Raw genomic sequence first — 27417 nt, forward strand, 5'->3', positions numbered from 1 at the left:
GCTTATCTAGTGATACATGGATGTATTCGTTATTTTTCGTACCTAAAGGTACTGCTAAATCCTGTGCTCCATTTATCAAGGAAGTTTATTGATGTCTCAGAGCAGTCATTCATCCATATTCGAGGCTATATCTACTCTGACTGACGGGATTGGCTATTTTAAATGTAGGTCTGTATTAACATTTGTTTCCTATTTCTAAAGATCTTACTGATACAGAGTAGACATTGTGCTCCAGGAATGTGTTCACTCTCACTCGCCTCCATCTCTGTCAGCGTGAAATGTCCTTGAACAGTCTCTCTGAAATTAAATGCAGAGGATGGATGTCCATTCTTGTCTGGGTTCCAAGTCCAATAGATAAAACCACAATTCAACTCTGGCACCTGTTGTTGACTCTCCTAAATGCCTTTCATAAGAGACTCGGTAATCTTATATAGAGAACGCTCTCTCTCAGCACAATCTCCTCCTGGCCACTCAAATATGGAACTCTATCGTAATATGTTGATGGTGAAAAGCTTATGAGAAAATATAAATAGTTGATCATATCTGTTGCCTGGCCAGTAGGTCTGGCTACTCTCAGACAGTGTTATTAGAACCGTATAAGTTACTTTTATTGATGTTATTTTGAGTTGAGTGTCATCATTTGTTGATGAGAGACTTCCAATACAGTCATGTGGACCAGAGGCCAGGGTGCTCTCTGTTTGTCAGGCCTCCGGAAAGGAGAGAGGAGAGGAACGGAGAGAGGAGAGAGTGACATGTCTGTTTGGAGTAATAGTCCATTGAGACCCTCCCTCCCTGCTGTACTGTCACTACGCTCGGTGAAGCCAAGATGGCCCTGTGCCAATGCCCGCACTGACACTCATTTATTTTACACACGTTTATTCTGCACTGAAATCAATTCCGTGTGACTAATTGTGAGGGCTTATAGCGAAGTGATCTGGTCGTGCAGAAATATCCCAGACTCATCCCAGAGAATGTTGTGTTTTATGAGGAACCGGAAAAACATTTCACTGAACCATTTAGTTTTAGAAACACTCACATGATAACCTTATATTGTTTATAAAGTGGTCCTCTGTCAACAGAGCCCTCTAAGATGTGTGTTGTAGTTTCAATATGTGTTGACTGTGAAGTGGAAGAGCTCTGTAAAAGTTTTCCATATAGGCTTGTTACGTTTATAAGCCTACGTGTTAGTGCTGTAGGCTTTCCGCATGTCCAATGTCTGGTGTCACATGTCATCTCAGAACTAGGAAACTCAGACATTTCCAACTTAGACATTTCTAATAACTTTCCAAGTTATTGTAGAAAGATGATACCCAAATTTCCCACTGGATAGTCAGAATCAACCTAAAGAAAGCTCTACGCAAATAACACACTCATTCATTTGAACTTTTTTCAGTTCAGTTTTTCAGAACTGAGTTTCTGAGATGGCATGAATGCAATGGCTATAATATTGATTATTTGTTCCTGTTTACAGGTACAGCATACATTTCAGTATGATCGATTCTGTCATTGTTATATTGAATATGCATTGTTATTGTTAATATATTAATATTTAATTGTTAAGCTTCTCAGTTAATCAGTGTTCTCATACTCTATTGATAGGGCAACATCATGGTGAGAAAGGGGAATGCAACGAGTGAGACTTTAATCTTTAATTCATTGCAGCACTTTGAGAAAATCTTGTCTGATATCCAATAGCTTTGGCCGTAAGTCACAAGCAGTACTATTAATAATGGCATTAGTGTTAATCTTGATATTTCTATGCCACAGTATGAATGATGAATAACTTTGGAAGGATATTGTATGTGGTCAGCATGGGACATGAATACAGTGTTGTGTCTGGCATTGTTTTCCTTCCATTCTTAAAATAACATGTGCCTGTCCCTGAGATTAGAGATCTGACCACATATCCTTCTCTTGTTTGCCTGCCTAAGGCCTCCTACTTTAATAATCACTACAATAGGGTCGCCTTTGTCTGCCGCCTGGCCTCAGAGGAGCCTCTCGTAGTCGTCTCCCGTTCAGCTTCTCACTTCACTCTGCTGTGTAGCTGCTTTTCACTTCACTCTGCTGTGTAGCTGCTTTTCGCCAGCTCAGCAGCAGAGGCGGCCAGTGAGATTGTTATGCAGGTCAAGCAGAAGTAACGCTGTCTATAATAGTTGATTAAAGGGATCTGAACACACACACACACACACGCACACACACACACACACACACACACACACACACACACACACACACACAGCCTCATTAGACAGTGGGTATTAACTGTCACACTGCTGTCACACTTCTGTCATCTGCACCCTCTCATTTCTCCTTCTACACATACCAGCAAATGTTCCCTCCTCTCTAATCCTTTCACGTCCATGTGATCCTCATCACTTTGTGCGTCTCGGAAGGAATGATGTTAGTTTGAGTCTCCTTGATTTGGCCCCAAACCAGATTTTAATTCTTGGACTTTTTTGACAAAAGGCTCTCTCATCTGTGTTAGTTTAATCCTAACCTAATCCTCTGTTGCCACAAGGAGAGGGCAAGGTTCCCCCCATCTGATGTGACAGCCCACTGCCCCCCCTACCCTATTATTTCCAAACACACAGGGTAGTCTTGCACAAAGGACCTGTAGCAACTAATAATGTAGTAACTGCCAATAACGTAATAGTAACAATTCTTTGAAGGATCCCCTGCTAGCCATCAACAAGCTATTAAACCATATAGCAATGAACCTAATCTCCTAGCCAATGAGCATGCCTGCACCCACTAGCTCTACACAGGCCCACACACACACGTACAGACACGCACGCACGCACGCACGCACGCACGCACGTACGCACGCACGCACGCACACACACACACACACACACACACACACACACACACACACACACACACACACACACACACACACATATGGATTTAAATGTATTTTTTTGGTCTGGATTGTTTGAGTTAATACCAAAGTCTGGTGCAAATTTCACTTGAATAGGCTCATTGGAAATACATTTACTGGACAAAATGTTGATGTGTTCAATACTTATTTCCCCCACTGTATGTAGGCTAATAAAAGCAATTCTGATTCTGATATTTTGGAAAAAAAACATGAACAAATTTAAATTGACTGGTTGTTTTCATATTGCTGAATCTGCCAAAGCAGTTTTCAAAGAAAACCACACTGCTTGAGCTTTGCTGCTCATGTAACAATATTGATCATGTCTATAATTGTACCAGGGCCATATTGAACGGTGTTCCATCTCTATGGGTCCAGTACACTCTGAAGCAAGATGACAAAGACTGAACACAGTCATGGTTGCTATTCTAAGAATCTCCTCTCTCTCTCTCTCTCTCTCTCTCTCTCTCTCTCTCTCTCTCTCTCTCTCTCTCTCTCTCTCTCTCTCTCTCTCTCTCTCTCTATATATATATATATATATATATATATATATATATATATACTGTATCAGTGGTGTGCCGTCAGGGCCAGCAAGGCCTTCTCTGCTGGCCTAAACATCATCAGAATATACATTTAATTTTTATATTTTTTTTCTACAAATATGTATTAAATTATTCCCGTAGTCTATTCTCTTCATTTCATAGCTTTCCACTTGGTTGCGCTGCTTCCAGACATTTGGAGGGCTGGCCTTTAGCTTTTATCCAATCAAATTCAGCCATAATGTGTTGCCAGGGTATCAAGAAATCTGCCCGCCTGCAGATTCAACAGTGGCGCGAGTACAGATTGTAATTTAAAGTGAGCGAGAAAAGAGCTGTGGCGTGCCGTGGTCAGTTCTCGAGTTGGCAGCAAATCCAAGCAAATCCGACGAAGGGGCCTTCTGGATGGCGGAGCACCTGATCAGCCTTCACGTCTTTTGATTGGATACAAACTATTGGGAGGCGGAGCTAACACACTGAAACTTGATCTCGCTAATTTGTGTAGATGGAAGGTGTTGTTCTACAAGCCGAACCCCGATGTTAGCGACGATATCCATGTAAAAGGACTTATTGGTGGAACTGATCAACTGTACAACAGAGTCATTGAAGTCTTCTTGAGGAAAGAAAGGAGGATGGATTTTGTGTTCAAATAATCAGTTGTTTTGGTGAGTACAAAGCATTTAATGTTTTCTGCAAGAGATGTAGACATACGGAGCGACCCTGGGGTCCATAGAGATATGTGTGTTGTGTTGCCTGGCTCAGTTGTGTGAGTAAGTGGGGCTTCAATGCGATCTTCTAACCACTTCCCGGGCTGCTACCATGGAAAACGACACACCCCCGTGACCGTATGAACACGAGGAAGATAACCATCCTTAAATGGAACCTCGAAACGGTTCTCCTATCGAGATCGACAGACCGCAACGTTCGGGAAATAACTGACGCTTTCGTTTTCATGCAATGAATTGAATACACCCAGACAAGGTGCCGCTATAATAACAATGGCAACGCCCGGTTATACTGCGTTTCTGTCTAAATGTATAGTTTCTAGAGCCATGGCGTCATAATGATGGTATTAAGAGGTGGAATAATTCAGGTAGGACATCACTGAAGGCCTAGGTGTGAAATGCACCGCCCGCCACTGTACTGTATATATCAATATATATCTCCCTATATTTCGTCATTCACTGGTTGTTAGAATCCGGGGGATTAAAATCTAGGTTAATCCTTGATTTTGCCTAAATAAGATAACTGTTTTTGTCCAACTGTTATTCTCCTGTAGATTAAGGACAAATCTGTTTCTCATAATCATAAACAATGAAGGGGATGAGCGTTTATAGTGGAGGAAAAGTCATACGTGAACAACAGGGCTTGACGTCACATGATTTTGTCGCTTGGTATTAATTTGTTGTCAAGTCATACGTGTGCAATTTGGAATTTTTAGAGGCCCATTTCAGTAGCATGAACACTGGAGCTAATTTCTGACACAGAGGGATTTCAGACAATTTGTGTGAATTAAAGATTGTAAATGTGCCATAGCAAATGCATTGTTTCATATCCAAGCCACCTGTGCTTTTTGCTATAGGCTCTACCCTCAAGGATGATGAGGCCAGTCCTGATACATCACCACCTCTGTGCATAGTCACAGACTAGACCAGGGAAGTGACTTGGTGCTCATGTGTGTTCAATTAAGGTTTCGATCATTAGAATGTATTAAAAATGAATCGTGCCCTTACTGATCACACCCTTTTTTTCTTCTTTTTCAAAACAGTAGTCTTCCATTTCCCATGTGTTGGGGGGGATTTCTCCTTGACCGTCCTAGATAATCCTAATCTTCTTTACCCTTCTCTTCTAAAACACCCATCCAAAGTGGCTTTGTTTCCAGATAAACAGTTCCTGTTGTGGTGTGTCTCCTGCATATCTCTTCTGCTGATTAAGTCAAAGTTTGACCTTGTCACGACACTATAATGACACAGACCTTTACTGAACATTCTCTCAGTAAAAGCTCTCAGAATGTTGCCCTAAATGTTAACATTTAGGAGTTTTTGAGTTGCAAAAAGTGCAATTAGTGCAAGTTAGACCTCTCTCTATGTTTTAAAGTTTGATTGGTGTGAATAGCTTAAAAGCTGTAGGAGGAGTAGCATACCAACATTTTTAAGAATTTGAATACTAATAAGAGGAGGAGGAAGAAGAAGAGTTCTAAAGAAGAGGTTCCAGAAGAAAATGTGTGAGCTTGCAAAGTCTTATTTTGGTATTGGAAAAGTTTTGAAACATAGATTTGTTGAGTAACTGAAAGTAAGTGAGAGTCTTATTATGATGGTGGATAAAGTTAGAGATGGTTTGGTTGGTTGGATGGAATGCTAGGTAGAGAGGATATCAATAGGATGAGCCATGGGTTGGATTAGTGTTGATAGCTTAAAAGTTGTAGCAGCAGGTGGAAGAATTGGAATAATAATAATAATAATAATAATAATAATAATAATAATAATAATAAGTATGTCAACGAAGAATAGTTGGACTTGCTGAAGCAAGCCCACTAATAAGAATAAGTAGGACCAATAACAGTAGTTGGACATGCTGAAGCAAGTCCTCTAATAAGAATAATTATGTGCAATAACAATAGTTGGACTTGCTGAAGCAAACCCACTAATTACATAATTGTTCATATGCAGTATACACTTTGAAAGTCCATACTGCGACTGCAGAATGTAGGCCTCTGGAAACACAACTGGAAACTGCTTTCCACCTGTACCGAAAACAAATTCCACCGACCTAGGTCGTGTGGTCATTAAACGACTCATTCAAACACTCACACTCATCATTTTTGAGGACAGGCAGCAGTTGAAACTGTCAATGACCAAATATTGACTTATTTGAAAAACCTTGGGGTGAAACGTCCACAGTCAGTACAGGGTGGTGGTGTTAAATTATTATCTGTAATATTTACCTGGCAAACCTAACCCTTGGGCAAAATACAGGTAAATTACTAAATATTGACTTTAAATGTTTAACTTGAAAACGTTGTTAATCTTGGGGCGAAACAGTCCACATACAATAGGACATGTTTACTGGGTAGTTGAAAGCAAGTGAGATAGTGTTATTATGGTAGCAGATGAAGTTAGAGATGGTTGGTTGGTTGGATGGATGGAGTTTTAAATAGATTTAGATAGATAAATAGATAGGTACTTCAGTGGAGTGGTTAGATAGTTAGTTGGTTGGTTAGCTTTTGGAGTTACAAAAAGCGTAATAGTTTTAATGGTTTAATGGTTATCAGAAAGCTTTTATCAGGGTTTATGATGATGTTCTGGGTAGTAGAAAGTGAGATAGGTTGTTTGATTGGATGGATGAATGTATAGACAAAAGAGAAGTTGGATAGATGAGAGAGGGGAAGTATAGAAAGATCAAAACAGACACAGTATGTTGGTACGAAGGTGATAGATAGATAGATAGATAGATGGTTAAGAATGAGTATGAGCAATAACAATAGTTGGATTTCTGAAGCAGGTCCACTAATAAGTATGAGCAATAGTTGGATTTGCTGAAGCAAGGCCATTAATAAATACATATAAAAACAAGAATGTTTATACCATCATCTTCCAAATAATCTCTTTGGAAGGGTCATGTCCAGTCATGTTTATTGTATGAACCAGTGACACATATTTATAAAAATATATTGTATATATTGTATATGTACGGCTCTGATTGTGACAATTGTTCTCCTTGCAGATCACTGAGGTGTGTGGTGCAAAGAGGCTGGGCTACTTTGGCACCAGGCAGTTCTACGTGGCTCTAAAGCTTCTGGCCGCAGCACAGTCTGGCCTGCCCGTCCGCCTGGACAGTGTCACGGCCGGTGAGTCGGCTTGCTGCCCCAGCCCTGAGAGCATCTTGTGAGAGCAAAAAGGGATCAAGGGCTTATCTGAACATGCCTGGATTTGGTCTAATCTGGATAAAAGGGGAGTCGCGTGGTAGAAAGGACTAAGTGAGAATCAGCTGTCCTAATTGCAAATATACAAAATGTGTAGAAAAAATATCACATCCTTTTCTCTCCCCTTGCAATGATGAAACATCAGTTTAACCACGGTTTCATGGGTGATATTCGGTTGGATCAGCAGAGCAGGCCAATTCAGCATCTGAGATCTGTCACAGTAAGAAGCTCAAGATCAAGAAGCTCAAGCTCAAGAATACCTTCAGGGCAACCCCATGTATGCCAAAGGTTAACTTACTTTTGATCAGGAATCCTTTGATCAGATTTGCCTGATAACACACTACCTCTCTTTGTGTACGTGCCTTGTCCTAAACAAGGAAGAAGGCAGGGTTGGAGGATGCTTGCTCTTGTGACATTTTGTCACAACAAAATGTGGTTTAGTGACATTCCAATGGAAAGAGTTCAACACTGTATACTACGACATCCACTGTGTTTGGTGTGTGAGTGTTGGAGATGTCCATACTACTTTACAAGGACACTGGTGAATAACATAAATTGTGGAGTTAGATTTGATATATGGTGTGGTGACCACCAAGTAGGACCGGGTATAACAAGCACAACCAATAGAAACAGACACCGATGACAGGGAGCAGTTCAGCTCTCCAGGTGTATTTAATAAAGAATAATTAGCCCAGGGGATAAGGTTAACTCAATTCACTGTCTGACGCCTAAAGTGTCCAAGGGGGGCATAGCTCCGTCGGCGTGGGTCAGAGGGGCCTGCCGGCTCCACTCAGTGGCTGTCGGGCTCTCCCCCCAGGTCTCGTCGGGCTATGCCCCAGGATCTGGCGACAGACTATGCCCCAGGATCTGGCGACAGACTATGCCCCAGGATCTGGCGACAGACAAACCACATCAATAGTTCTGGCTACAGAATTTTACTGCCGGAGACCAGCTCTCAACATGTGTTGCCTGTTAGTAGCTCTCCCCGTTCTGTTAGCTCCCATGAGGGGGCACAGGTGTGGCACCCCAGACTAACAAGCCAGTAGTTTGCTTCCCTGGGCCATCCTCCTGATTGAGGAATGTGGGGCAGCTGTGCGTGGTTATGATGTCAATATACCCGGTTCTCTGTGGGAGTCACTACACTGGTAATAAGTAAACAAGTGGTGTTAGGCTAACTTGCACTGATGATGGTTGCCTGACTGAAAACATTTTTCATATATCACACCTTTTTGTTTGAGCACATTAATACAATTACAAATCACAATTTTTTTCAATCTTAATTTTTTAGAGAGCCTTGTGGACTCAATGCAAGCTTATCCTTTACCTGTTCTTAAAGGCTAAACCAGTGTTTTCTCCATTATGAGTTGGCTATTGGTCATTGGCCTTTGGCTTTCTCCCATGTGTCCATACTAGATCTACCTGTACCAAGGTTTATTGGGATGAAGAATGAAGCTGAGGCTTACCTGAGCAACCCTCAGAGCATTGGCGCTCAGAGCCAGCCATGTGGACCAACAGCATCTGTGTCTGTCCCATCATGGACTCCAGCTACAGACAGGAGCGCCTTCAGGGCCCCAGAGGGCAACGTGGAGAAGAAGGTGATTATGGCATAACAACCCTAGATTTCATACAGTAGGACTGGTTACCTGGACATATTGAAGATTATACTGAATCCTAGACTAGAAAGCATCTTAAATCGAGATTTTCCAATGGCAGTGTGACAGATTGTGTTTAATCAGTGACCAGGCAACTGCCCTCTAGAGTCTTCAGCCATTGTCTTATCAGGTATAATCAGCCATTTATCTTGAGGCTCTGTTAAACTGAGTGCTGATCACTGTGTTTGTGTCAGCAGGAATCTTGGTCTCCTCCACGCTCACCCTGTAGCTCTCCACCTCATTCTCCCTCAGCCTATCGTCACTACCCCTATGCCATGCAGAGGAACGGAACAGATACACAAGTGGGTAAGGCAACTACCATCTCTCATCTACATATACAGTGGGGTAAATAGGTATTCAACACATTCATAAGAAATGTACAGCAGCAGAAGACCGATATCAAATCCATTAGATAATGTCACCCTCTCTTAATGTCTCAATACTAGAATCCTGGGGCCCTATTTACTAACGAACTCAGAGTGAGGTCTGGACAGAGATACATTAAAAAGTATGTTACAAAAGATTTGGTCTAAAGACCAATGTATGACAAATAAACTACAAAATACAGGTGGCATAATGTGTATTTAATTAAAATACATACATAGGCTTAGCTTGCATTTCTCACATTTGTCAAGACTTTTTAAGACCCTTTTAAAGGTAGACTCTGATATATAACGTCAATGGGAAAAGAGCAGAGCAATGCTACCAGAGATCATTTCAAAACTGAGACTATCAAGAAACGATCAACTATGAATGCCTTCCGTTGTTCACATCTTTATTTACTCTAAATATCTTTGGTAAATGTTGTTGTGAATTTATGGCATGATGTGACATCCCAGAGTCTACCTTTCAATGTCCAGTATGTAACATTCAAGCTTTCTTATTTTCTTTTTTTTAATAATATTTTTTATTCCAGTATAGAAATGTACATTGAAAAAGGCATGAATATTTCTGTTTTTCTCCCTGAAAAATGTGCTGCTTACATAAGTCATATTCAGGCTCGTCAGATCATGAGCTACAATATATTCATAGGTAAGTTAGTGTCAGTTTTATTTGGAAACGTCATGGTCTCAGAGGCCAAGGCAGACAACAAACTGCTTGGTTACAAAAGTATCAGTTTGTAGGAAGTGCTGTCAGGTTTTCAAAATATGTAATGAACGGTTAAACTTAATCTTTTCTAATTTTAGGAAGTGCATTATGTCTGAGAGGTTCGAAAAGTTTGTAAGGCCTCTGTCCTTCCAGAGCAAGAAGGCGGAATCCAAAGTGGAGGGGGGGAATAAGCTGTCTGTAAACTTAAAGTGGAGATGAAACTGGGCCCAAATCTTAAGGGTAGCTAACACTGGGCTGGGTTGCAGGTAAATTTGGAGGGGGATATAGGCAATTTGTAGTAAATCATTGCAGGAGGGGAGCATATATATGTAGCAAGATTCAGCTTCCAGCAAGCACCAGTCTATCAAAGGAGAGTGAAGCAAGTAATTTATCTTTTGAATATTGGCAGCCCAGTAATAGTAAATGAAATTAGGCAAAGCCAAGCCACCATTGTCACGGCCTCTTTGCAGTGTGTGTTTTTTAATTCTGGGCTGTTTGCCTTTCCAAATGAATGTCGAAATTATTTTATCGAGAGATTCAAAGAATGATTTGGGCAGGAATAGTGGGATGCACTGGAAGAGGTATGAGAATTTAGGGAGTATCGTCATCTTTATTGACTGTATCCTGCCTTCTAGGGACAGAGGCAGACTGCCTCATCTTTGGAGATCTGATTTTACTTGATCAAGTAGGGGGGAGAAATTGGCAGAAAAGAGAGAGGGGAATGAGTTTGTGATCTGTATACCAAGATATTTAAAGCCTTGAGCTGAGATATTAAATGGTAGTTCCGCTTGTGTGATTTGCTTAGCACTATTGTTGATAGGATAGAATTTACTTTTTCTATAGTTCAGTCTGTACCCGGAAAAACCACCAAAGCTCTAAAGGATTGAGAGTATATGGGGGACAGCAGAGACAGGGTTAGACATGTATAGAAGTAAATCGTCCGCGTATAGAGAGACCCTGTACTCTGCATCCCCACGCAACACACCTCGGAAGAGCTGTGAAGTCCTGAGGGAGATGGAGAGTGGCTCAATTGCTAGCGCAAATAGAAGTGGAGACAGGGGGCACCCTTGCCTCGTTCCTCGTGCTAAGGGGAAATAGGTGGACCTAAAGTTGTTGGTGCAAATGCTAGCTTTGGGGGAGGTGTACAGTAATTGAATCCAAGAGATAAATGTATTGCCAAAACCAAATCTTTTGAATAGTGCAAATAGATACCCCCATTCCACTCTATCAAAAGCCTTTTCAGCATCAAGAGCAATAGCCGCCTCTGCAGCAGTGTTAAGCTATTTTAGATTTAGTCTTAGTCTTTAAATGAAAATGCATGTTAGTTTTAGTCACACTTAGTCAATTTTATCCTTCTTAGTTTTAGTCTAGTTTTCGTTGACGAAAACTCGACTGTGTCCATATATCTATTATTTTCTTTCTTCCAGTACCAAATACCAATACCAACTGCTTGTGCTTGAACTTGTGCTTGAACCATCGTGTAGCCGTTTGCTTTGGCGCACTTCTTGCATGAATGGGTGCGCGAGCGCGTCTGGGCATGAATGAATGAGTGCGCGGAGGCTGGATAGACCAGGCTACAACCAAGAATGCACTGCAATCGAAAAGATAGTTCATTAAAAATGTGAATGTCCGTTAGTCCACCACAAACATTTTAGTCTCGTCTTAGTCTCGTCAACGAAAGTCAAAATAGTTTAGTCACAGTTTTTATTTTCAAAGATCAATTTCGTCACGTCAGCTTTGCATACAAACATGTTGTTACTGCCAGATGTGTTCGCCTTTCTGTCTCTAGCAGATTCCTCTTCAAATTGTGCATGCAGAAATACAACAGTTAATGTGTAACACTGTGCAAGTCCATTTCAGGGTTTATATTTTTATTTTTATTAGGAAGGATGATGTTTTTTGGAACTTTAAACACACCCTGCCTGTTCGATGTCACTGTAAATGTAAATTAAACATAATACCAATACCACAGTGAAGAAATTACCCAAAATATGGTACAGTAAGCCTATGTTGTGTGCGCTCTCTTGGAATTAACAGAATTCAGTATGATTCATCCTTATATTTTTGGGTTGGTTTCACCCGGGGACGTCTTGTATAGACACCAGAGGAAAACCATTTACCAAGAGGACATCCTTGTGGTATGAGGCCTAGTGCACATGGGCTTAGAATTCGCAGGCAGGGCACAAAAGTGTGAATTCACTGCTACATTCATCTTTCTTTGAACTAACCTATAAAGAGATAGGTTAGAGCCCCATTGTTACAGCCTCCTCCCTCCACTGCTGTCTTAGGCCTTGTCCACACCAATACGTTTTTTTTATAAATGTTTCTCGTATATAAAAATATTACCGTCCACACCAGCATGTTTATAAAAATGTCTGTATCCACATGCATACACATGAACGCAATAAAAACGCTGTCATGGAATGGAATGGACTTTATTTGTCATTGCTACAGTACAGGTACCAAACAACGAAATTTAGGAGGGGTGGCTCCCCTGGTGTTAGGAAAGGGAAAAAAAAAAACATTTTAGAAAAAGCATAAAATCACAAGAAGGTAAGGAGCTGGTTTACATCAATAAAGGCTATGTACACAATCCACTGTACTATACTGCACAGATAGTCAACTAGGGTTGTCATATTGCACAAAAGTATTTTTTCACGTTATTTTAAAGTGTCACAGTTTGCAGGCTTGAAATGTACATGTTTGTGCCTCAGCACTAGCTGCCATACAATCCGTCCGGACTGTCCTGGGCCCAGAACTTAGGCCTTTTCTGTGTTCAGGGCCTTGACGGCCATTGAGCATTCCACACCAGTAGTCGGCGATATAATTTTAACCCCATAGCCCCGCTGGCCAATCAGACACCTCTGTCTCTCAATGTTCTCGATCATTAACTGTGCATTTATCAGTAAACAGGTTAAAAGTCCAGTTAACAGTGAAAGAACTAGAAGCACTTTGTACACATCCATTTTCTTCGCTTGTGTAGCCTCGACCACCGTTGCCTGTAGTTACTGGTGCCAGGATATGACGTTGGAGGGAACAGCAAACAGCTGCAGTGCGCATGATCATAGAAATCTATGTGCATGATGACGTGACGAATACAAAAAAACTCTGTCTATCTCGTCCACACGTCAGAAATATACAGCGAATATACAGCGTTTTTAAAAAATCTTCACTCTGGCCGGAGATTTTCAAAATGTTCGTTTTCAGGGGGCAAAAACTTGTTTGCGTGTGGACAAACCCCCCAAAACGAATATAAAAATCCACGTTTATCAAAAAAACGTATTTGTGCTTGGGGGGGAGAGAGAGAGGACTACGGTTTGTCTCCAGAATCATTGCAAAATAGCTTACACATTGAATATAACTGTACATAGTCTACTGTAAAAAAAAGAAAAAACTGCCAAAAACCCCCAGCAGTTAACCTGAAACAATAATGACATTTAATGAAATATAATTATACATATGTGCAAGAAGGTCTATCCACCAGTACAAAAATGTTGTGTACACAACATTGCTTCTTCTTTCAGTGGTTGTGCGCCTTTACAGAAACATCCAAAACAAATATTGATTCAATACAGAAAAATATGTTTTAAGTTAGATATTAGAGTTAGGACACGAAATTCTATTACACTTCAAAGAGGTAATAGATGTCAGTGGACTGTTTTATTAGCCCATCTGTCGGCTAACACATCAGTTGGGCTAATAATCCTCCAAGACCCTAGTTACTTGGTTGAGCACTGTGCTGGAATAAAGATATTGTAGCAAACAGGGGATTTAGCACACAACTCTATAGGTGAAAATGAACCTGGGCCTCCAACCCCTAAAGCAAATGCATAAACCATAGTGCTAATTTTGATGAGTTTTCTAGCAGTATTTCTAATTTGTTAACATGGATGATTTAATATACTACACAACTTCCACGAGGTTATCCCAGTGATCAATATATACAGTTATATATATACATCTTCTATATCACAGTCTACATTCACTATGATAACATGTTATCCTCTATGAATATATATATATATATATATATATATATATATATATATATATATCACAGTCTACATTCACTATGATAACATGTTATCCTCTATGAATATATATATATATATATCTTCTATATCACAGTCTACATTCACTATGATAACATGTTATTCTGCTCCTCTATGAATAGGGCCTATCTTCTATATCACAGTCTACATTCACTATGATAACATGTTATTCTGCTCCTCTATGAATAGGGCCTATCTTCTATATCACAGTCTACATTCACTATGATAACATGTTATCCTCTATGAATAGGGCCTATCTTCTATATCACAGTCTACATTCACTATGATAACATGTTATCCTCTATGAATAGGGCCTATCTTCTATATCACAGTCTACATTCACTATGATAACATGTTATTCTGCTCCTCTATGAATAGGGCCTATCTTCTATATCACAGTCTACATTCACTATGATAACATGTTATCCTCTATGAATAGGGCCTATCTTCTATATCACAGTCTACATTCACTATGATAACATGTTATCTTCTATGAATAGGGCCTATCTTCTATATCACAGTCTACATTCACTATGATAACATGTTATTCTGCTCCTCTATGAATAGGGCCTATCTTCTATATCACAGTCTACATTCACTATGATAACATGTTATCCTCTATGAATAGGGCCTATCTTCTATATCACAGTCTACATTCACTATGATAACATGTTATTCTGCTCCTCTATGAATAGGGCCTATCTTCTATATCACAGTCTACATTCACTATGATAACATGTTATCTTCTATGAATAGGGCCTATCTTCTATATCACAGTCTACATTCACTATGATAACATGTTATTCTGCTCCTCTATGAATAGGGCCTATCTTCTATATCACAGTCTACATTCACTATGATAACATGTTATCCTCTATGAATAGGGCCTATCTTCTATATCACAGTCTACATTCACTATGATAACATGTTATCTTCTATGAATAGGGCCTATCTTCTATATCACAGTCTACATTCACTATGATAACATGTTATTCTGCTCCTCTATGAATAGGGCCTATCTTCTATATCACAGTCTACATTCACTATGATAACATGTTATCCTCTATGAATAGGGCCTATCTTCTATATCGCAGTCTACATTCACTATGATAACTTGTTATTGTAAAGTGTCATATCACAAAATTGGCGAGGTGTCCCTTTAAGCGAGTAGTGAATTTAAATGAACACCATGTTGTTACGAGTTACTATGGTGTGGACCCAGGTGCAGCGCAGAACAAAGGAGGCAGTAGGCAGGTTTGTAGAATCAAAATAAAGTCTCTCTTTACTTAGAGGAAACTCAGGGATACAGAATAGGGATGCTCCGATTTATCGGCCACCGATTTAAATCGGCCGATTTCACTCCAAATGACTCGATCGGTGATCGGCAAAAATGGCAGATCGCAAAAACCGATTTTTTAAAATTTATTATTTTTTATTTTTTCCTGGGGAAGACAGATAACTGAACAGAAAACATAGGAGGACGTAACAGTATGTAAACCATGAAGGCCATGTTTATGATGTCTTTTATACAGCCATATCACTGACTTGGGCTTCAGGCCCTAACTGGGTGATAGGCCAGACTTTTACTATGCCATAAAAATGGGTCTGCGTTTGCTTGGAGCCTAATGGATCAAAACTTTTGTCTAAAAAGCAAAAAATATGTAGGCTATCCAGTCAGTAGGCCTACAGTTATGTATTTTTAAAAAAATCGGTATCGGTTGATCTTGAGGAAAAAAATCGGTGATCGGTATCGGCCCCAAAAATCCAGATCGGAGCATCCCTAATACAGAATATAACCACACTATAATACGAAAAATAAAAGGGGAGAATACTCAGTCTCCAAAAGCTATGTAAATAATAAAGAGCACAAGGCAATCACAAACGTTAAGTTTCAGCAAAAACAAGACTTTTTGATTGATTGATTGAAAACTTTATTAGAAGATTTGCAGAAGTAGGTACATGAAAGTACATATTACATACAAGGTCAACTAACAGGATAAAAACCCAAGAAAGCCACTGGCTTATTTCAATTGGGGTCCTTGATTCTCAATTCATCGTTACATGTAAAACAGACAAAAACGCTAGTACTATCTACAAGATAATACAGACAAATAACTATTACTATCTACAAGATAACCACACATCCATCATGGGAAGAACAATACAACAAAACATAAGGTATGTACAGCGGGTAGGACAGGTGGGGACATACACCACAGGTGGGGGCGGGGGACAAAACACAAAGTATGTACAGTGGGTAGTTCGGGTCTTTTAATCTGATTTTTGATTTAGAGGGTCCAGTTACGGATTGCAGCCTCCTGTAAATGTTTTTTGAGAGTGGTTTTGAAGGTGGGCAGTGTTTTGCACTCCTTTAAGATTATAGGAAGGGCGTTCCACATTTTTACTGCATAGTTTGCAAACGAGTTTAACCCCTTGTTTGTGGTGCAACGCGGTTGAACGTGGTTCGTGGAGCTTCCTCTGGTGTTGTATGTGTGGACGTTGTTCACTTTTTGGAAGTATGTTGACAGGTACTTGGGTGTCTTTGTGGTGTAGCGTATCTTGAAGACCAGGCCCAGTGCAAGCTGCTGCACTCTGTCAACTACTCGTAGCCAATCAAGGCTCAAAAAATGAGCAGCGGTTAGATGTGTCCTAGGGTTGAGGCCTAGCAGAAGCCTAACCAGTTTATTTTGGGCTGTCTGGAGTCTTGTTTTATGGGCCTTTGTGGTTCTATAGTACCATGATGTTACGGCATAGTCGAAGTGACATTGAATGAGAGCTCCTGATAGGGTCCTCAGTGTGTTTTTACTGACAAGTGAGGATATCCTGTACAAGAATCTAGTTCTTTGGTTCACTTTTTTGATTACTTTTGCTGCCATTTTATCTCCGGAAAGATTTGCCTCTAAGATGGAGCCCAGGTATGTAATATCCTCTTTTCTTGTGATATTAATGTTACCCACTTTTATTTTAAAATTTTCAGCCTTTCTGAGTTTAGATGGGGATCCGTATAGGATGGTTTCAGTTTTACCTAGGTGTATTGATAGTTTATTGTCAGCTAGCCAGATGCAGATTCTACTCACTTCAGTGCTTAGCGCTTTTTCCACCTGCAATATGTCCCTGTCAGAGACCAGCAGAGCCGAGTCATCCGCGAACAGGAACAAATTGCAATCACATGCTGATGACATGTCATTCACATATATTAGGAACAGTAAAGGTCCCAAAATGCTTCCTTGTGGAACGCCGCAGGTCACTGGGAGGGGGGGGGACAGTGTTCCGTTCACACTAACCACCTGTTCCCTCCCCTCTAAGTAGGATTGCATCCAGCTCACCGATGTTCTATCGAACCCAATTGCTTTCAGTTTATCTAACAATATGTGGTGATCTACTGTGTCGAAGGCCTTCTGGAGGTCCAGCATGACCATGCCGCAGTACTTGCCCGAGTCCACCTCATGGTTGATGTGGTCGTTCAAATAGAGAAGGCATGTGTCAGTGGAATGGGATGTTCTGAATCCTGATTGAAATTCATACATCAGCTTTTTTTCGGTAAGGTACCTATCGACCTGTTCATAAACTATTTTTTCCATAAGTTTCGAGATGGAATTAAGAATAGAAACAGGTCGGTAGTTGCCTGGGTCTAATTTGCTTCCTTTTTTATACAGTGGGGTTACCCTTGCTATTTTAAAGTCAAGGGGGACGTGTCCCTGTTTGATGGAGAGGTTTATTATGTGGGTGATGATTGGGGTAATGGAGGCAGCTGAGTCTTTTAGAAATCTGGCTGGAATATTGTCATGGCCCGTGGCCTTTTCTGAGTGTAGAGCGCCTAGCTTTTTAAACACCTCATCGTTTGACACCATGGAGAGTTTAAAATCATCATTGCGTACACCCAGTTTATTGTAGAACTCACGGATGTGCTCTACACCATAACGCCCTGAGTGGGGTGGTAGATTGTTAACTAATTTAGTGGCTATGGTTGTAAAGAAAGTGTTTAAGCACTTAGCCACATCCAGCTTGTCTGTAAGGAGAGAATCACCAGATTTGATGCTGATGTTTGTAGACCTGGTTTTGAGTTTTTGACTGCAACCTAGTTGGCTATTAAGTAGCTTCCAAAGGTCACGTGGTTTGTTTAAGTTTTCTTCGATTTTGTTATCGAGGTATTCTTTCTTAGCAGATTTGGTCATGGTAATTACCTGATTGCATAGTTTGTTGCATTGTTTTTTAATTTTCTCAAAGTGGGTTTTGTGATCTTCGTTTAAGTGTTTCACTAATTTTGATTTGCATTTTTGAACTTCAGAGCATTTTAGGTCTCTGACTTTCATAGCATTTAGAATGTCCGAATTCATCCATGGTTCCGATCGGGTTTTAACCCTGGTGGTTCTCATGGGGGCTATACTGTCAATAATATTTAGGAATTTGGTTTTGAAACCTAGCCATGCCTCTTCAACCTGTGTGCATTTTAGTTCATCAAACCAGTCTTGATTCTCCAGTTTATGGTTTAAGGCCTCACTAGAATAGGATTTAAGGGATCTAGTGGTTATAGTTTTATGACCGCCAGCCTTGGGTTTTTGTTTTTTACGAGTGCAAAAGATCATGTAATGATCACTTAGCCCACATACAATAACCCCACTCTTGGAGATTTTGGACTCATCCGATGTTAGAATGAGATCTATGGTGGTTTGAGTAGAAATACACACCCTAGTGGGTTTGGTAATTTGTTGACGGAGACCGTGTAATTCAGAAAACCTAGTGAAGGATTTGAAAACGGATGCTTCATTTCTGAGCATGTCCGTGTTCAAATCTCCAATAAGAATCTTTTCCACACAGTCAACGTCATCCATGCACCCCTCAAGAATATCATAGAAATCACTCTGATCGGGAGGTCTGTAGATAGAACCAACCAGCACCGGTTTTGCTTTGTTAAAGATAATTTCAACCCAAACAGATTCTAATTTGTCATGATTCAGGTCATCACGGGTGTTAAAGATAATATCGTTGTGAATGTACATGCAGACACCACCCCCATACCTGTTCCTGTCGTTTCTGATGACTGTGTAGTTAACTATTTCAATCTCTGGGTCTTTGATGGATTCATCAAACTTGGTCTCAGAGAAGCTCAAAATATGAACCTTGCTGTCATGGAACATTTCTCTGATTTGGTCCAGTTTAGGCACAAGACTGTTCACATTAAGGTGAACAATATGCAGGCCCTTACTGCTGTGTCCAAATAGAGAGTTTATGTCTTTGACTTGGAAATAGTCACCACCATTTTGGTCATCGTCACGTTGAGGATTGGGGGGTGGGGGGGGGCGCCCATTGTTCAACGGTTTCGTCGTAGAGTCTCCGGGTGGAGAAGGGGGGGGTCGTCGTCGGGTGGGGGAGGGAGGGGGGAGGGGGGGGTGAGGCCTCTGTGTTCGTCACCGGGTGGTGGGGGGGGGTTCGTCACCGGGTGGGGGAGGCCTCTGTGTTCCCTGGCTAGTTGGTGGAAGATAGGTGGGGGGGTAATGTTATTAGCATATCTACCCATTGTTTTGCTAGCCACGTCTGAATCCTGGAAGTCTGCTGTTGCCGGCAAACTAACCGGTTTGTCGACAATGGCGTCAATGTTTATGCTCGTAGCATTTGCCTGGGAAAGATATAGTTGTTGTCTGGCTAAACGTGAAGCCCGCCTGGTTGCGACTGGTCCGGGATTCAGCTGGATGTCTCCCGAGAGCAGTAGATAGAGCCATATCACGGTTCTTCTGTCCATTCTACCTGTCGGGGGTTTGTTTCTTCTCGTCCGGTCCGCCGTCAGCGTCGTGTGAATGGTTGTTGCTCCGAAGCCCAAACATTTCTTTGCGGCGTGGAGATAAAAGTCGCTATGTGTCTCACCTTTTCCAACAAAGTTTGACTCCTTCTCCATAAGATGCAAGTTCTGTGGTGATTTGATGTACAAATCCGTAATCCATAGAAGGAACAGAAGAAAATGTGGTATAATCCTCGCCGTTGCGCCCGTGCGCTGATAGAAGCGACTACTCATGGTGACTGCTGTCTGTCTGTACCAAACAGGTCCCGGTGCAAAGCAGACCTACAATGGATCCCAGTGTTTTCTGTGGCATCTTTCTGGGTCGTTGGCCGTCAACACGACGACGGGAATCATATAGCAGTGGATCCAGAACGTATGAGAATGAACAGCCCAACTCAAACCGTTACGTGCTCGACATGTTTTGTTCCCTGTTGGAAGACTCAATACTTAACAACCAACCTGGTTAGCTAAGGCTTCAAAAGACAGGCACGTCCAATTCACATGACACAGAGAGACAACATCTGACAAAGGCTGTGTTCGGAATGGCATACTAGCATACTACTCATACTAGATATGACGTGGATTTGAGTATGCGAGAGCGTTCACACTGTGCAGTATGCGAGAAATGTAGTATATATACTATATTTTCTGAATTATTTAAGTATGATACGACTGGACAATTCTGGGGTACTGAATCCCCAAAATGCATTGCACGTCCAGGGTTGCCAGATGGGGCGGGTTACCGCCGAATGGGCTACTGGATTTAGAGGTTATAGAAAGTTTAGGCTGTAAATTGTCAATCCCATCTGGCAACCCTGTGCGCTTTCAGCCTCGTCAAACTGCGTCATACAAACTCGTCATTTAGCTGTTGTTTACATTGTCCGATAGCCTGGGGACCGAAAGCTTGCAATAAACATCGTTTTTTGCACAGATTTGAGTGTGCAGATGCTGCTTTTTTGCACTCTATTTGATACTCTTCAGCTGCAGCACCCCAGCTAAGTCTGATCACGGATGAGCGGTGGTATTTTCACTATACTGGGAATTAACATGGTGAAATGCACTCTTAGACATGTCTACGTCGTCATGATTACAAATATGCAAATATGAAATCCAAGTTTATTCATGTCTTACACACACGTTCGCCTAGTATTTGACTGCTTGTAGCCCAATCACGAATGATCCCAATATTGTAGCTTCAGACGGACAAGTTGGTTATATTGTGCTTGCTGCAGCAAGCCCATGATACGTTATTACGATATGTTTCTGTCGAACTCCGTAAGTGAAGGTATGTAAGCAACGCAGGGTGCGTTCGTAAATTCGCTCTGAGAGCGCCGGAGCACACAGAGGCATTCCATGAGTGCTGATCAGATTTCCAGGGCGAATTTACGAACGCAGCCTTAATGTAGCTAGCGAACAGAAAAAAACGTCAGATCAGATATATAAACAGGTTATTTTGATAAACTGGACACATTTTGGGAATATATGTGGTTACTTTCTCGCCTGAAAACATATTAAAACTTCATAAAATGACATGTTAACACTTGTAAAGCCAAAATTACAGCTTTAAAGCCCAATTTATGCTTCTGCGTAAAATCGACGGCTTAGCCTACGCCGTTGCTTGCGTAGGCCCGCAGCCTACGGCGTAGGTTGACGCGCACCTCTCCAAAAATGTAACTATGCAGCCATGCCTACGCAACCGTAAGCACTGTGATTGGTCAGCTTGGTAGCACATGATTCCGATATGATTCCGACTCTCTCGTAGGCCAAAATGCGGAAGCCATGACAGAAATGTCATTTACTTTTTCTGTAATTACTTGTTAATAAAGATTTGAAAAATGATGATGACCATCGTATTATCTTAGTTTAATGTCATTTCAATGCATCATAGAACTTTTATTTACAACAAGAAATCGCTATTATGCCGCTTTGAGTACACCGTTCCAACGGAGCGCCCTATGGAAGCGTCAGGCACAGCCTTCCTATAAGGAGCGCGATTCACATTTACGAGATGTACAATCCTGTTTATTTAGAAATAAATTATTAGTTACAGGGCTATGATGGCTGTTCCCCATGGCTGTTTGTTGGGTTTAAATGATATTTATGATAGACATATTTAATGTAAAGTAATCTATAAGAACTATGATTGGTCCGCTTAGTTGCGTCACATTCCGACTCTCTCGTAGGAATGCGGAAGCCATGACAGAAATGTCATTTACCTTTTCTGTAATTACTTATTAATAAAGATTAGATTTTATATGATAACCATCGTATTATCTTAGTTTAATGTCATTTCAATGCATTATGGACATTTTCTTTACAAGCATAACAAGAAAAATCGCGATTATGCCACTATGAGTACACTGTTCCAACGGAGCGGATCAACGCGACGCAGAAGTATAAATTGGGAGAGTCCTTGCGTATGCTACGGCGTAGCCGCGCGTAAATTCGACGCAGAAGGATAAATTGGGCTTTAGCCAATGGAGGTTTAAAATAGAGGAATTTGAATTCCCAGCTCCGGCCGGGGCAAAATGCATTCTGGAAGGCAGTATGCATAGTGCAGTGTAAACGGTCGGCTGGTTTTCACATACTTATTATGAATTTAGTAGGCAGTATGCAGTATATACTCATTGAGTATGCTAGTATGCAGTATGCTAGTATACCATTTCGAACACAGCCAAAGACAATGGGGAATTGGGAGCATATACACCAGGGAGGTAACAAGGAACAGGTGCACAAAATTACAGATAATAGCCAGACTAACCAGAACAATACACAAGATTGCCGGTGGAGGGTGCCCAAGGATCGCTACAGAAAGAGAGCAAACCCCCAGGCGTCACACATGTAAATGTTATTAACATGTTTTAACTATGTCTCAACATCAAGCCTTTATAGAGCAGATTTCATTTCTGTCTTGTCATTCCCTTTTTATCTGTGCTCTCCTCTCAGTCTGTCTGTTGTTTTCACATTTCACATATTGGCGTTCAAATTGTTCAAAACCCTAACTCATGTTAAATTTGCTGTGAATATGGACTTTAAGTCCACTGTCCCCTGCGTTCATCCCCAGCCTATAAGAATTATCCAGTGCTCTTTCTTTTCTCCATCCAGCCTATGGCTAAACCTGCACAATCTCTCCTTGATTCCTCACGTCCTCTCCTCCTTCTCAACACATTGTAGGAGAAGATCAAAGGATCCTCCCCTCAGAACCTCTTCTCCAAAGTGTTTTGAGAAGGAGACGAGGACAGAGGACAAGGAAAATACTTGTTATTTGGCGTATGAATATGTGCTCTCCAGTCTGCCCTTGTCCAATAAGACTACTGCAGTGTGCTCTCTCCTTTGTCCTTAGCGTATGAGAATAAACACTCATTAAGGCCCACCCCCGCCCAGCAGGAGAACTCCTCCCCTAGTCACTACGGGACCAAGCCCTCTCTAGATCAGCCAACCATTGCTCGGGTAAGGCCAGAGTATCACTTATATGTGTAAATCCTCCTATGATATTTGACTATGAAGAGCCATATTGGTAGAGCTGGTGAGCTTTAGCCCACACATTAGCCACTTTCACCAGGCTGTACCAAGCTGTACTTTGCTGGCACAGATGGGTTTTTTTCATGTTGCATTTGTCAGCACAGTTCAGGTTGATAAAAGCTGCCTAGCTGGACCCACAACATACACTACATGGCTAAAAGTATGTGGACACCCGAACATCACACAGATATATGTTTTTATTGAACATCTCATTCCAAAATCATGGGTATTAATATGGAGTTGGTCCCCCCTTTACTGCTATAACAGCCTCTACTCTCCTGGGAAGGCTTTCCACAAGATTTTGGAACATGGTTGCGTGCATTTGCTCCCATTCAGCCTCAAGAGTGATACTGAGGTTGGGCACTGATGTTGGGCGAGAAGGCCTAGCTCGCAGTCGGTGTTCCAATTCATCCCAATGGTGTTTGATGGGGTTGAGGTCAGGGCTTTGTGCAGGCCAGTCAAGTTCTTCCACACCAAACTTGGCAAACCATGTCATTATAGACCTAGCTTTGTGCATTGGGGCATTGTCATGCTGAAACAGGAAAGGGCCTTCCGCAAACTGTTGCCACAAAGTTGGAAGCATACAATTCTCCACAATCTCATTGTATGCTGTAGCATTAAGATGTCCCTTCACTAGAACTAAGGGGCCTAGCCCAAACCATGAAAAACAGCCCCAGACCATAACTGTGTCCACATACTTTTGCCTATGTAGTGTATGGTGCTAGCCTGCTTGTACCCTTGCAGTGGGGGTATTCATGACAATGTCTAAATCTGGGGAATCATGAGGTTGTCCAACCGACTTGTCCACTCTGTGGTGGTAATTCATAATGGATATTTTTGTATTTCAGCTCCGGCCCTAATAGGGCTGTAATGGGCAATGTGAAATGAAAGCAGGCAGTGCAATACCAACAGCTGAGGTTCGCCCATAGTGGTCCAGCACAGGATAGCACAGTTCAGGTTGGTCCCATATGGTGCTTTTCCACTACGGTGCTGACCCGGGTCAGCCCAGGCTGGCCTGCTTCTTTGGCGCTTTTCCATTTGTCGGCCTGGATCAGCACGGCGCGGTACGGCACGCTTCTTTAGCTACCCTTCGAGGGCAGGAACCTTTTTGAGAGCCGGAACCTTTTTGCCAGGCTGCGTGTGACGTGTGACGCTGCACAGTGCACACCGTTGATTGGTCAATGGAAATCGTCATCCCATGTTCATAGATTTCATCACTAACCGCCATTTTTAAATACCACAACAGATTTCGCTCTAGGAAAATGTCACTTACTGTTTCTGTAATAACGTATTAATAAAGATTTGAAAAATTATGATAACCATCGTATTATCTTAGTTTAATGTCATTTCAATGCATCATAGAACTTTTATTTACAACAAGCATAACAAAAAATCGCTATTATGGCGATGTCCTGTAGAACTGAAAGCGGCAGGTAACAGGCAGGTAACATCCATATGTATATATAAATAATGTCGGTGTCGACCGTGATAGCAGTGTCGTATCGACACCATTCAAATGGTTTCAGATTCCCTGTCCTCTCCCCTATCCGGACACGTTTGAATTGTTATCCTAACCCACGGTAAACCACAGTTATTAACCCGCAAAGGGTGCCTCCGGGCACCGTCTTTGCCCGTGAATAACACCGGCTATGAAGGTGGTACAAACACAATACTCCTTTGCTAACTTCACCATCGGTATACGGTCATTTTGATCCCTGAACCACCACGCTGACACCCCGAGAAGATATGCTTTTAATCGTAAACTCAATGAACCGGGAGTTCACCCGCTGCTGCAAGCTTATCTATAACGAACGCGGAGATTGAATGAGCCACAAGTCAGTCAGCCTTTCCGTAGAAATACGTCGCACCGTTATATATCTAACGTTACATGTTTTAAGGCTGATCTGTGCATGATAGTGCTGCATTATGTTGATCTATTTATATCGATCTATTCTTGCCAATTCCTTATTACCAGTGGAAAGGGGGAAGGCTAAAACACTTTGAATGGGATAGATAGGACTTTCCGTTCAATGGAGGAAGCATGAAACTCGCGAGTTCATCTCGCTTTTCCCCCCGTTGATGTATTAAACAATCTAAGCAATCTAATCAGAGCAGTTGTTATTGTGTAATATTATTGATGGATGTGCCATTTTTGATGGACAGCAGTGAGCGGATGACTTGATGTGAGCATGTATTTGACTAATGCCGATAGTCTTGCTGTCTACAGCGGATTCAAACTACCGTAATTCATGAACTATATGCCCAATCTAAAAAATTCAAACAGTTTCTGAAAGCAGAGAAGTTGCACTTTTTGAATAGTTGAACTTTTTTAGGCTTATTACGGTAGTTCACCAACAAAAAAAGCACAGTGCTCAACGTGTCAGGAGACACGCATTTCCCCCCGCTGATCTGTATAGCGGGGGGGGGGGGAATCGGGGGGGGGGGGGGGGGGAATCTTATGACACGTAACTCCTCCTTGTCCCGGGTCGCTCCGTATAATGGAGAAGCGTTTCTCAAAGTACGGCACGGCACGGCACGGCTCGGATACAAATGCGGCCCGGTTCGGGTCAGTAGTGGAAAAGCGCCAATAGTGGTCCAGCACAGAATAGCACAGCTCAGGATGGCCTAGTGAGTAATAATATCTTACACATAGATATTTCATTCCATATCATATCATATTCCATTTCAGGTCACAAAAAATTAATGGGGGGAAAAAATAATATAATCCAATAGTCCAAATCAGTGGTTCCCAACCTTTTTTGTCTTGTGTACCCCTTGAGCTGTTTTGCCATGCCAGAAGTACCCCCTCACTCATGCGTGTTGATTATTTCCCAAAAAAATCAATTAAACTCTAACTTGCAAATATAACATTTATTACTGACACACAGAGAGCAAAACCTCTTCTCATGTCTCCAAAACTCTAAACACATTTTCTGCTTTACACACATTTTGCTTTTCAAAATGGCACTTTTTAAATGCACTGAACACGGTTTTCTGCACACAACAATCTGACATAAAGTCACATGTTTGCCATTTCAAAACATTGCCATTCAAAATTAGACTACATGAGCTAATTGGCCAATACATGTGCCACCTGGCCACCTCAATGGTTAATTGTTACCACATGCCCACACACTCACTGAAAATAGAAAAATAAATAATAAATAATAATGAATTTGATTTGATATCTGTTTCTTTTCCCTTTCTCCTGCTCCTCTTTGGCTTCTGTCTGAGGTGCAGTGATGTCATCATTTTCTCATCCCAGAGTCTTGACTGATGGGGAGAGGAAACAGACAAGATGAGACAGGATAAAACTTATCACACACACACACACACACACACACACACACACACACACTTAAACTTCTTATCTAACTCTACTGATTATTAATGAAATCATTTGAACCACTCCCCTTTAATACATAGATATTTACACCATTGTGAAAAATAGACTCACCCAGTAGCAGTTGCAATTCTTTTTTTCATCAGTTGAGCTTTAATGAGACACTTGAGGTTGCTTCTCTTTTATAAGCTTTGACAGTTCTGGAGGCAGTGTGGCAACAGCAGTCACCAGGCTGCTCTCCACACTCAGTCTGTTCCTTGGCTTGGTTTTGATGTGGGTCAAAGCTGAGAAGGTCACTTCACACATATATGTAGATCCAAAAGGCAAAAGTTCATTCAATGCACACTTTCCCAGCACTGGATATTCCTTTTCAACATCACACCAAAACTCTGTCAATGACTTGTCAGCATGTGCCATCTTCAACCCACGATCAGAGGACATGTCCATCAGATTTTCCTGCAGGCTTGCAGGAAGGCTGCTGCTGCTCCTGTCATTCACTCTGAATGGGTTCCTCACCCAGTCCAGTTTTTCTGACTTTGTTTCAATGTCATGAAAGTACTGGTTGAAGTCAGTGTCAAGTTTGGACAGATGTGCTTTAACTATTTTCACCACAGGACCTCTGTCAGCATCAGTGGTGGCGAGATGGC

At 41.5% G+C, this 27417-nt stretch overlaps 1 protein-coding gene across 1 annotated transcript in view; it reads left to right on the forward strand.

Moving 5' to 3' along the window:
* Window positions 1–27417, forward strand: part of reps2 (RALBP1 associated Eps domain containing 2) — a gene marked incomplete at both ends in the record, with an annotated part of 50297 nt that overhangs the window by 1571 nt on the left and 21309 nt on the right. The window contains 5 exons of the mRNA XM_080527225.1: window positions 7138–7261; window positions 7521–7613; window positions 8750–8931; window positions 9186–9294; window positions 23249–23355. Of these exons, the coding sequence (XP_080383351.1) occupies window positions 7138–7261; window positions 7521–7613; window positions 8750–8931; window positions 9186–9294; window positions 23249–23355 (615 nt within the window). The remainder of the gene's footprint in view (window positions 1–7137; window positions 7262–7520; window positions 7614–8749; window positions 8932–9185; window positions 9295–23248; window positions 23356–27417) is intronic.

Source organism: Nansenia antarctica (genome assembly GCF_963989245.1).
Source record: "Nansenia antarctica genome assembly, chromosome: 1".
Taxonomy (NCBI): Eukaryota; Metazoa; Chordata; class Actinopteri; order Argentiniformes; family Microstomatidae; genus Nansenia; species Nansenia antarctica.